Source organism: Coturnix japonica, chromosome 2 (genome assembly GCF_001577835.2).
Source record: "Coturnix japonica isolate 7356 chromosome 2, Coturnix japonica 2.1, whole genome shotgun sequence".
In the NCBI taxonomy this organism is placed as follows: Eukaryota; Metazoa; Chordata; class Aves; order Galliformes; family Phasianidae; genus Coturnix; species Coturnix japonica.
Window position 1 is genome coordinate 88,606,237 of NC_029517.1, and position 11,139 is coordinate 88,617,375.

The window sequence follows — 11,139 nt, forward strand, 5'->3', positions numbered from 1 at the left end:
GAAAATGCATTTGAACTGCGCGTTCAGTTGAAATAACTTATTGGTTCTTCAACCTCCTCTTTCCCCTTTAAGTCTTGTTGGTTTGGAGATCACCCTAAATACAATTTGAAGAAACCTCCTGCAGGTCCTCTTCCTGAATATTAAGCACTGAGGTCAGCTTCTGCTTTAATTATAAGGGAAAGGTAGATTGTCTGTACATTTGGTCTGCAGATATCTTGGACAACAACAGGGTCAGAACACAAAGGTACTCAAACAAAACTAAGGCAAGACAGAATCACAGAATCACAGGAATCACAGAATGGACCCGTTGAAGGACCTCAAATATCATGTAGTTCCAACCCCCCTGCCTGGCAGGCCAGCAAACATACACCTTTACTAGATCAGGTTGCCCAGGGCCCCGTCCAACCTGGCCTTGAACACCTCCAAGACGGCATCCACAACCTCCCGGCAGACCTGTTCCAGCCTAAACCACTCCTCCTAGTTGGAAGAAACTTCCCCTAACATCCAACCTAAATCTTCCCTCTTTCAACTTAAAACCATTTCCCAGTCCTGCCTATTAAATCAGCCCTTTCGAAGAGTTTACTCCCCTCCTGGGAGTAAGTTCCCTTCAGGTACTGAAAAGCTGCAATGAGGTCACCCCGCAACCTTCTCTTCTCCAGGCTGAACAAACCCAACTCCCTCAGCCTGTCCTCATAATACCTTCTGGAAGGACCTTTTACATGCTATCCAAATTCCATTTTACCACTGCAAGGAGGGCATCCTGGTTTTATGATGGATTTTTTATTATTATTTTATTTTATCCTGGACTGCAACAAATACTACGAATTAATGAGAGGAGAGTTAGCCCTAGGCAGTCATAGAATCGCATGGAATTTAAAGAGAAAAAGTAGGATATGCTGAGAAGGTTTGTGTTTCCGACTATCCACAGCAATTGGGAAAAAGATCAAGTAACCTCATCCTTGTTTGCTTTTATTTTTTTCATTAGAAACCTCTCTCCTTGGCTTCCAGAGCAGCCTGGCCCTGTTACCACTTCAGTTGAGGCAGCAGGAGAGAGGGATAAGGGAAAACGTTACTGGAAATTTTCAGGTCATAAACTATTTTCTCCCCAAGTACAAGAACTGAGTTTCCAGCCAGAGATTTGGGCTCATTTCAACCCACGTGCCTCACGGATTAATTCAGAAGTTGGCTTCAGAGAAGCACCCAGGAGAACAAGGCGTTGGGCCTGCATGGATCAGCTCTGGGAGCTGCTTGGAGGCACCTTCCCTCTGCCCGTCATGGGGCAGGAGCCATTTCATGGGCTGTTCCTTTTAGCAAGAACTTGGTGATAAAATACTGCACTGTACACCTAGGATATCCCAAACATAAAACAGATGTTCATCTTGTCCACTGATCACTTTATTGCTTTCTAGTTTATGTCATGCCCAAATGAGCTTTTTATTGAGTGTACTTAATCGTGTTTGGACTCAAAAGTCCTCTGCCTCTGTTCCATATTTTCTTTGAATGTCTGTTTTTAGAGATTAATCTTTCCTGAGACAAATGGAAAGGGAGTGATTTGTAAGGCCTTAGCCAGTGTAATTAAGAGCCAAGAGCAGCTGACCTGAAAAAAGCAACACTGAAAACAATTGATAAGCATAAATTACACATAATTAAGTCCAATTGACTCTTAAGAAAACCAGATCTTTTCTCATGTCTTGGACTGAAATTGTACTGAGGAATTTTACATGTGGCATATTCTTCCACTGAGAAGTTTGCAACTCTGTGGTAGATGGAGTCAGAATGAAATAAGCTTTACATAAGCTTCGGTTCAAGCACTAATCTCAGAGAAGTGGTACTGCCTGATGAGATACCTGAATCAAATCAGCTAGGCACCAGAATGGAAGGGATAGTGCTGCTTCCCCTTCTCACCTCCCCAGCCTGTCCCTGCCCCTGCCCTTCTTGCAGCCTCAGCCACATCATCCCTGTGCATTTCCAGTAACTAAAAGGTAAGCAGGATGAACCTTTATTAATAGCGCAACCAGAAAGGCTGTCACAGCTGGCGCAGTCCTTGGAAATCAGAATTTTGCATCCTCTGAAGGAAGGCAGAGTTCAACAAACCAGTCTGATAAGTCCCAAACAAGACGGCAGATGAGTCTATTGTAGACAAAGAGGAAGGAGGACACTGGACTCCTGTCATATTATGTTTGAAAGCCTGTTACATTAAGCTACGTTTGATTTACGTTTGATTTATTTAATTTATTCACATACTTACGGCACCTAAAATTTCTGCCTACTTCCTGACAGCTCACAGTCTTTAACTTCCTACCAGTCATACATCAAACAAAAAAGCTCTAATTGTCTGCTTGTATGAACTCAGATCAAGTCACATAGGAAAACCATGCAAGAAACAGAGCAAAATAGGAAGCCATTCTGACTCTTGATTCCTTGATTCCACTTCCTGTAACACTATAACATGATGGAAAGTACAGCAGTAGTAGTAGCGAGGTGGCAAAGTCTTTGGCCACAACAAAAGAGAACAAGCCCAAATGCAGCAGCCATGGATGCAGAAGCAAAGAAAAAAGCTGCTTACCTTTGGAAGACCGCAGGTAGGCAGGGATCTCCAGCAAGATGCCCTTTCCTCCACTGCCAACAATGAGGTCTGAGAAGGAGTGGATCCTGACTCCATCCCTTCTGGTCACTCAGGAGCATTGCATGCAGCCGAGCTCCTCTGCTTTGGCCAGGTGCATTCCCACCAGGTGCTTGATCACTGGTTCTAGACATGACTTAGCATTTCCGATGCATTTACTCAGTTTGATATTCTTTGTACTTATGGTCCTTCTATCCATTTGCAGATGCTGGAACATGAATTTTAAAATTATTTAACAGGCTCCACAATGGAAAAGAACGGTCCATTTCAGTAACACAGTGACCATGCAGTTTTAGGTGGAAAGACCCTCTGGCCAGGAAGTCCAGCCTCCTCTTCAGAGATGGTCTTGGGCCAACACTGGTTCTGATGAATCTGGGCTACACCATTTAGCAGGCATGGGCTGCCCAAAAAAGCTGTGGTGCCCCATCCCTGGAGGTGCTCAAGGCCAGGTTGGATGGGGCCTGGGCAGCTGAGCTGCTGGGGGGCAGCCCTGCCCATGGCATGGGGTGGGACTGGGTGGGCTTTGAGATCCTTTCCAACCCCAGCTATTCTATAGTTTCTTATCATTTTGTACACAGACCGTTAGTCTACATCCCAGTGAAGCTAGCAGCAGACCTTCATTGATTTTTATAGACTTTCTGAGACTACATAATCTGGAGGGGAGGCAAACATACACACTACTTAATATGTGCAAGAGAGATGTATTGCCCGAGTTCTGTGTTGATTCTCTTAAGCTACCTCATATTATTGTGTTATGTATAACTGTGCATCCTAAGGTGTGCTGCAAGCTGAAGATAGCAAATGGAGAAATGCTGACTCCATAGTGGCTCACATGGACCTTAAAGTATTAGTGATGAATTTGAGCATCTATATAATGAAATGAGCTCAGAGAGATGGCAGAGAAGTGCGCTGGACAGGGAAGTGAAGTAAAAGTATTTGTTCTGTACACATCTCATTCTCCAGTGGCAGCTCAAACTGACAAGGTGATGTGAGGAAACCCACCAGGTCATGCTCCCGTGCCAGGGCACAGTGGGCAGCACTTCTGAGAGGCCCTGTCTGCAGATAGTGAAACACTCTCAGCTCTCATGGACATGGCTGGAAACTGGGACACTTGGCTCCCAGAGGCTTATGCTCAACAGAACAGTTCAACAGCAAGCCTTCATCGAGCCTGACAGGCACTGCAGACCCTACTCTTGCTGGAAGGAGCCATAAAGCTTTCACCATGTTCAGCAACACTAGGCTGTATCTGCTTCCTGGGGCACCGTGGGCTCTGTACAGGCTCACTCACATCTCCCTATCCTTGCTGCTGTCAGCAGGGTCATGTGCCTGACACAGAGAGGAAAATCTGCAAAGGCTGCAGTTGGGACTTTGCAAGATAGGGAAAGGGAACACCTCACAAGGTGGTGCTTGAGCTCAGGAAAGCTGACAAGGCCTAAAATAGCAGGTGGCTCTTCTCCCAGGCTGCTGCCCACGTGAAAACATACTAAGGACACCTGTATTCATCTGTAGTACCAAAGCTAACAACTGGTGTAAAGAGCTGAACAAAGGTAATAATTTCTAACACAAGACCTGTCGAGTCTCTACCATAGTAAGTTGCAGACTGGCCACATCTTGCCTGACTGAAGGATACAGTCAGCCTTTTCTAGATTCAATCAAAAGCTGTTCACTTTGGATGTGGGAATTAATCTCCTAATTCCACTCCTGCTTGAAACATCTCATCTTGAAACAAATGCCCTGGTTATCTGCCCTCATGTGAGTTCCTCTGCTTTCTTTCAGAACCATGACCGCACGTGCATTGCGTGCAGAATCATCTACCGCTCAGATGAGCACCACCCACCCATCCTGCCCCCCAAGGCTGACCTGACCATCGGGCTGCATGGCGAGTGGGTGAGCCAGCGCTGTGAGGTGCGGCCGGAGGTTCTCTTCCTCACGCGGCACTTCATCTTCCATGACAACAACAACACCTGGGAGGGACACTACTACCACTACTCCGACCCCATCTGCAAGCATCCCACCTTCACCATCTATGCCAAGGGCCGTTACAGCCGAGGAGTGCACTCTGCCAAAGTGATGGGCGGAACAGAGTTTGTGTTCAAAGGTATTGTGGGCGCAGAGGTGGCCATGTAGCTGGGGACCAGAGCAGAGCTTGCTCACTGCAATTCAATGGATAACAACTTCGTTCTGTTGTTATTCTTGGGACTATTTTATGATTATTCTTGGGAGTTAATGGGAGGCTCTTTTGGAAGGCCTTCTGTGAGCACCCAGCCAAGCTGTGTTGCTGCATGGCATTTTTTGCCACTGAGGCAATGCTGACTTGGTGATCCTTGGGGTCCCTTCCAACCGAAGCCCTTCTATGATTCTGTGATTCATTTGAGGCAAAAGAACAGAAATCTCTAAGTAAGACACAATAAAGTAAGACCTTGCATCACCACCTGTTGGAGTCCAGTGGCCAGACATCAAGCATCTAATCAAAACTCTCAAGATTAGATCCGTGTCCTAGGGATCCTTCAGTGGACAGAAAAGAAAGGGCCTTCTGAAGGCATTTCAGGTCATAAGTGGTATAAATAATTTTCTGGGAAGACAGATACAGCAGTTTGTGTCATTTCATCAACTTCTGAGGGGACCTAGAGCAAGTAGGGACATCTCTAAAGACAGCTTTGAATAATCCTGCCACAGTGCAGACTAGATTTATCTAAGTCAACCCCCTCAAAGCAGTCCAGGAAGCGGCACTCAGTCGTGACACTTTCCAGGTCCCTGTGGCTGAAAAATCATCTCATACGAACAGCCTCATGGCAGCCTGCTTAGAAAGAGTTCAGTGGTTTTAACCACTTACACAAACAAACATCTCCAAAACACAACATCCCTCCATAGCACCAGCTTCAGCAGAGCATGTGAAAACCCCAAGCACTCTGCAGGCTCCTGTCCTCCTTTTAGTTACCATCTGAGAAGCATATAGCTTCTTGCATGTCTCCAATTTAGGAAAGTAGATAGAAGAAAAGATGTACTGATGTTGGAGTTCCACAGGAGGGAGGATATCCTTGCCTGCTAGAGCTTTTGCTCTTCCTAGTTGTATGCAACACATTCCAGCTCAGCTCCTGGGATAAAATCCAGGAGCCCTCCTTCTGGTTTAATAGGGATGTTAGTCAAATACAAGCAGAGTTTTCTCATTTCCTCTTTAATGCATCTCAACTAGGCTTTATCTGGGAAGGATTGCCTGGAATTTATGTAAAGCTCTGCTCAATCTTCTGCTGAGATATGGAGCCATCAGGCTTTTTCCAGATGAATTTTGGGGTGCGTGTGCATTCGCTACAAGAAGTAATTACATCAAGATGTAAAACAGTGCATAGATTTGCTGGCCGCACCTGCAACATAAATAATTAAGTAAATACATGCATACATACATAAATGAAGATGTAAGGAAAAACAGATTCAGAGCTGCTATAACTCCTGCTGGTTAGATTAAAGGACAGGCCAACATAAATTCAGGAAGCACTAGCAAGTACACAGAGTTGTATTCAAAATAGTCTTATCCCTTGGTTTCTAAATGCATTGATTGAATGCTAAGGTTGTGCCTGCAGAGGACATGGAGCGTGCTGCGCAGTGCGGGCAGGCAGAAGGGTCACAAGGCTGATGTCAGTGTGTCACCTTTGCTTTCATCTCTGTCCCTCTGCTAACAGCTCTTCTCTTCCTCACTCACAGTGAACCACATGAAAGTCACACCAATGGACGTGTCCACGGCCTCTCTGCTCAACGTCTTCAATGGGAACGAGTGCGGAGCGCAGGGCTCCTGGCAAGTCGGGGTGCAGCAAGATGTCACCCACACCAATGGCTGCATCGCGCTTGGCATCCGCCTGCCTCACACCGAGTATGAAATCTTCAAGATGGAGCAGGATGCCAGGGGCAGGTACTTGTTGTACAACGGCCAGCGACCCAGTGATGGGTCCAGCCCCGACCGACCGGAAAAGAGAGCTACATCCTACCAGATGCCTTTAATTCAGTGTGCTTCGTCCGTACCCAGATCTGAAGAGTCACCAGAGGAGAATAAAATACGGCTGTATAGCAGCAGGGCTCCAGCAAAACATCCCAGTGCCTCAGCTCTTGCTTTGGTGTTGTTTATTTGTACTGTGTCATATTGGGACATTCTCAGCTAGAAGTGAAAAAACTATTTTTCATGACTACAAAGCCAGGATTCCACAGACTGAGGGTTGTTTTTCTTCAGAAAGAAAGGGACGTTTATTTTCTTGATGCACTTGAATGCCTGAGAACTGTTGTTCTTTTCCTTATTTCCCCCCCTCCTCGAATCACGAACGGCACTCGTTTGATGTTTGTGCTTTGAACTTCATCCAGTCTGATCCCTGGCCTGACATGACTGCACAAAAGTAATTGCACTTTAGGACTGCAGACTTCTGGGGGGCGGGAGGGGGTCTCCTTTTATTTTTTATTGTTTTTTAACTGCTGGGGTGAACGTTGTGATCCTGCTCCGTCATCTCTGCCATTTTACCATTGTGGTACTGCTCTGCCCAACACTCGGTTTCTCATCAGAATTTAACCCCACAGAACAAACAGGTGACAGTGGTTTCCTCTTGGCTTCAGGATTCTGGTAGAGATGTGTGTATATAGGATGGAAACCCACATGGATCTACTTGGTCATGATCTCACCGCTCAACACAGAAAGAAACAGCAAGTCAACAGCACTCCGCTGAGATAGTGCTAAATGGTCGATATCTCCAATTAAAAGATATTCCAAGTAATATAAACGGTTTTACAGTCATCAAATTGTCAAAATAACCAGTGGTTTAATATTTTCTCATTCAATTTCGTTACCTGTGTAATTGCTTCAACACTTTCTTATGCATCTAGCAAGTGATTACAACCAAGTCCCCTTAAAGACAGACAGAAGCAGCATTTTTCTGTCAGATATACACAGCACAGGTAAGTTGCTGATATAAGTCTTCAGTGACGTGCCCTGCTGCCATATTCATGAGGCCTTATATACCCCATGCGCAGCGATTGTGCCTTGGGTGCTGTATCAGCCAGGCGAGTGAATGAAAGCAGCAGATCTAAGCCCTACTCAGCCACCTGGTTTCAGTGATGTAAGTGGCCTTTTTAGGAACAAGTCATGGGTCTCAGCAGCAATCCCACCATGGGCCGCAGTACTGCCGTTACTTTAAAGAGCAAGAACGCAGCAGGAAGCAGAGCCTCATAGTCTGATGGTTGGAGACCGGCCCTGCTTACCAGAGCCAGAAGCATGAGTTGCATGAATGCTGCTGCCTCCCTGCTTTTCTCCTTGCTAGGCAGTCCCAACATGCACTATGGTTTCACCAAGCTTGATGCCACATTGATTTGGGCAGACACAGCTGGCAGAGTTGGGTAGGCAGAGCCCTCAGATGATGTGTTCCATCAGCAGTGCCCTGCCCTGAAACCCAGATTTCCCCTGTGGTCAATACATCTTCACATACATACTGACAGGAGTGAAAGCAGAGAGTGAGGGAGGTGTTTAGGTCCAGCAAAGAGATACAGTTCATGGATGAACCATGTTCCCCACGTTAATGGGGAGTAACTGAGGACATGGCTCAGCCTTGAGGCCTTTACTGATATGCATGAGTGTGCTGGCTCATAGTAGGAACTGTGAGAGAAGCACAGGGAGTGAGCTCCCAGCTCCCATCTGCCCCAGTCCTGTGCTATAGGAGGAAGAACCCTCTAATAGGTCATTCCCAGAGTTGTAGGAAAAACCCATCCCGAAGAAAGCTTTCAGATTTACGTAAGGGAGTCTCCATACTGTATGCAAGAGCAAAAGCATGCTTTGGAAACAGGGATAACATGGGCCTTCCTGGCCAATTAAGCAGGAAAAAGCCATCCAGGCAGCAGATGGCCATACTCAGGCTTTCTGCCTCCTCACAGTGTGTGCCTTCTGCACAGCTTGTTCCAAGCTGCCACCAGCCTGTGGCAGGGATTTCTGCAGTGGGAACAAAGTCCACTCACCCATTTTTGAGGCAGCACAACCACAGGCTCTTGCTGCCAAATCAGTCACATCTTTCACACTTGTTCTCAGGCATGAAAAACTGCAGAAAGCCCACGAAAGCTCAAGAATGAGAGCCCAGGATGGCTTAGCAGTGCTCATCCACACACCTGATACCAGATTCTTCTTCAGCCTGACAGAGGGAGGAGAAAGGCAAACTCACTATGGCAAGTCAAGCCCTAAGAACCAGAAGGCAGCTTGGTTTTCTCAAGCTAGATTTAGATGTGTGAGCAAGCTCCTGTTAGCTCTTACATGCAAAGATGTGCCTGGTGTGGCGTTCCTTTGACCACATGAGACAAGGTTCTTTCACCACCAACCACTGCCATGTTAGGTAGTCTCATCTCTGGAAAATACAAATATGGCTTGCAAAGATCTAGGTTTGCTGAGACATGGGGCTACACTACACACAAACATAACACAGACTGTGCAAACTGTACAAGAAATGCATTTCTTTTTACTATCATTTAGAGATGGTTGAAAAGGAAGCACTAGAAAAAGATCTTCATAACGCAATGCAAATAATCCGATTGAGGTTTGTTTGGGCTCTGGCATACAGTGGCTTTTCTGGTTTATTTGTATGACTTGAAACGTAAGTCTGTGATTTAGGCTCTTAGCATGTGCTGCACCATCTTTCCTCCTTGGGTCTATATTTTCCCTTTATTTTGCTGTTAGCCAACTGAAGCCAAGTTGGACAAAGTTACATCAGCCTTTAAAGCACGCGGTTTATTTGTCAGTCCCTGTGCTCTGCGAGGGTTCTGCTCACTTACAGGCGCAGAACAAGGCGCTGAGCTCCCCTGATCTTCCCATTTCATCAAACACTAAATTAACCACCGCACGGCATAAGCATTTGTGATACAATATATTCCATTCATTTTGTTCCTCCGGCCTGACCTCATGTGCTGGCAGCCCTGACTGCTAAAGGAGTTAAGCAGCAAGTGCCTTAGCAGCAAACTAAGCAACTTGTCCCATCCCAAAGCTCAGCAGCATTAGCATGACATGGTGGAAGGTGCCATGTTCGTTGATCACCAAGAGAGGTGAACACTCTGTTTCCCCTTAGCACCACAGTGATGTCCTACACAAGGACCAACTGGCAGGACCAATCTGACCAATCTCAGGCAAACTCTTTTAAGACATTCTGGTTTTAAAAATAGGACAGAAGGGATTGGAACACTGTACCACGTCTTCCTGCTTTGTTTCTGTGCCACACTGCACCTGCTGCCCTGGGGTAGAATGCCATTTTGCTGAACAGAGGAGCACAGTTTAAGACGTTTTTTGCTGAGTCAGAGTGTGCTTGCTTCATGTGCAGGATTTAAAAGATTAAAAAAAAAAGTCTTTATATTTTTGTAAAGCTATAGAAGGTATTTTTCTTCTCAACTCTATGTTCCAGATTAAACCGACGGGGAAGTTTTAGCACTTGTTGAACTATTGGTTGAAATAATAAAATAAAATAAAGCCTAATTGAGAAATGAAAGATTCCTTTGCATCCTACACATGTCAGCGCTCTGTTAGTTCTCCACCTCTAATTCTGATACATAGCTCAGGATGCAGCATCCCTCTGCTGAGGGATCTGTGCAGAGTGAAGCTCCTCTCTTACTGCCTTTGGTTGCAAACGTGACAGTGGCAGCAGCCCTGTTGAAGGCAGCTGGGATGCACCAAATCTCACAGCTCATCCGATCCAAGAATGGAAAGCGAGGCAAGGAAGAACAACAGCATCTTTCTACAGCGCTGCACCACTTCATCACAGCCTCACTTGCACAAAAAGGTGCACTGAATCCAATGGGACTTCCACCAGCAGTTTCAAAAGGTTTGCATCTGAGAAATGACTCAGGATTTTTGGAACCACGACAGCAGATTGCTGCATGATGAGGCTGCACGTCAGGAAGCATGCCCACAATTACAAGGCACTGCAAAGGCAGCAGCCGGAGACTAAGAGTAAGGGCCTTGCTTTCCCTCTTTTGTATGGAGACACAAAGCTGTGGGCAAGGATGAATCCAAGGCTAAGTGTGTTCCACGTGGCATAACTTACCCCTCCTGACACAAAAATGAAGGGTAGGTATTAAACACAGCATTATGCACTCTGAATTTTATTATTTGATTCATTTGCCATATTTTTTCCCCTCTGAGAAATATTTTCCAAGAGCTTTTTCCTTCTCTCCAGCACTTGCTGTTAATTTAAAAGAAAATTACTATTTGCTTCAAGCAATAAATAACCAAAGAATCATTAAGGCTAGAAAAGCCCTCTAAGACCACCCAGTCCAACCATCAGCCCACCCCCACCATGTCCCTCAGTGCTACATCCACACAGCTCTTGAACACCTCCAGGGATGGGGCCCAAAACTGAACACAGGAGCTGAAGTAAAGAAAGATTTCTTCTCAGGCAGCTAAAAAGATGGTTGTGAGGAATCAAACCACAAGTATCCTCATTAGCTAAGGGAACACTGATTATCTAAGCTGACACTGCTCCCACAGCCCTTTCCCATGGGAACCACACAGCCCT

General features: G+C 45.9%; 1 protein-coding gene across 1 annotated transcript in view; it reads left to right on the plus strand.

Annotated features, from left to right (window-relative positions):
- APCDD1 (APC down-regulated 1) overlaps window positions 1–10,104 on the plus strand; it is a 28,426-nt gene extending 18,322 nt beyond the window's left edge. The window contains exons 4-5 of the mRNA XM_015855369.2: window positions 4,400–4,721; window positions 6,323–10,104. Of these exons, the coding sequence (XP_015710855.1) occupies window positions 4,400–4,721; window positions 6,323–6,774 (774 nt within the window). The 3' untranslated portion in view covers window positions 6,775–10,104. The remainder of the gene's footprint in view (window positions 1–4,399; window positions 4,722–6,322) is intronic.
- The last annotated feature ends 1,035 nt before the right edge of the window (window positions 10,105–11,139 follow it).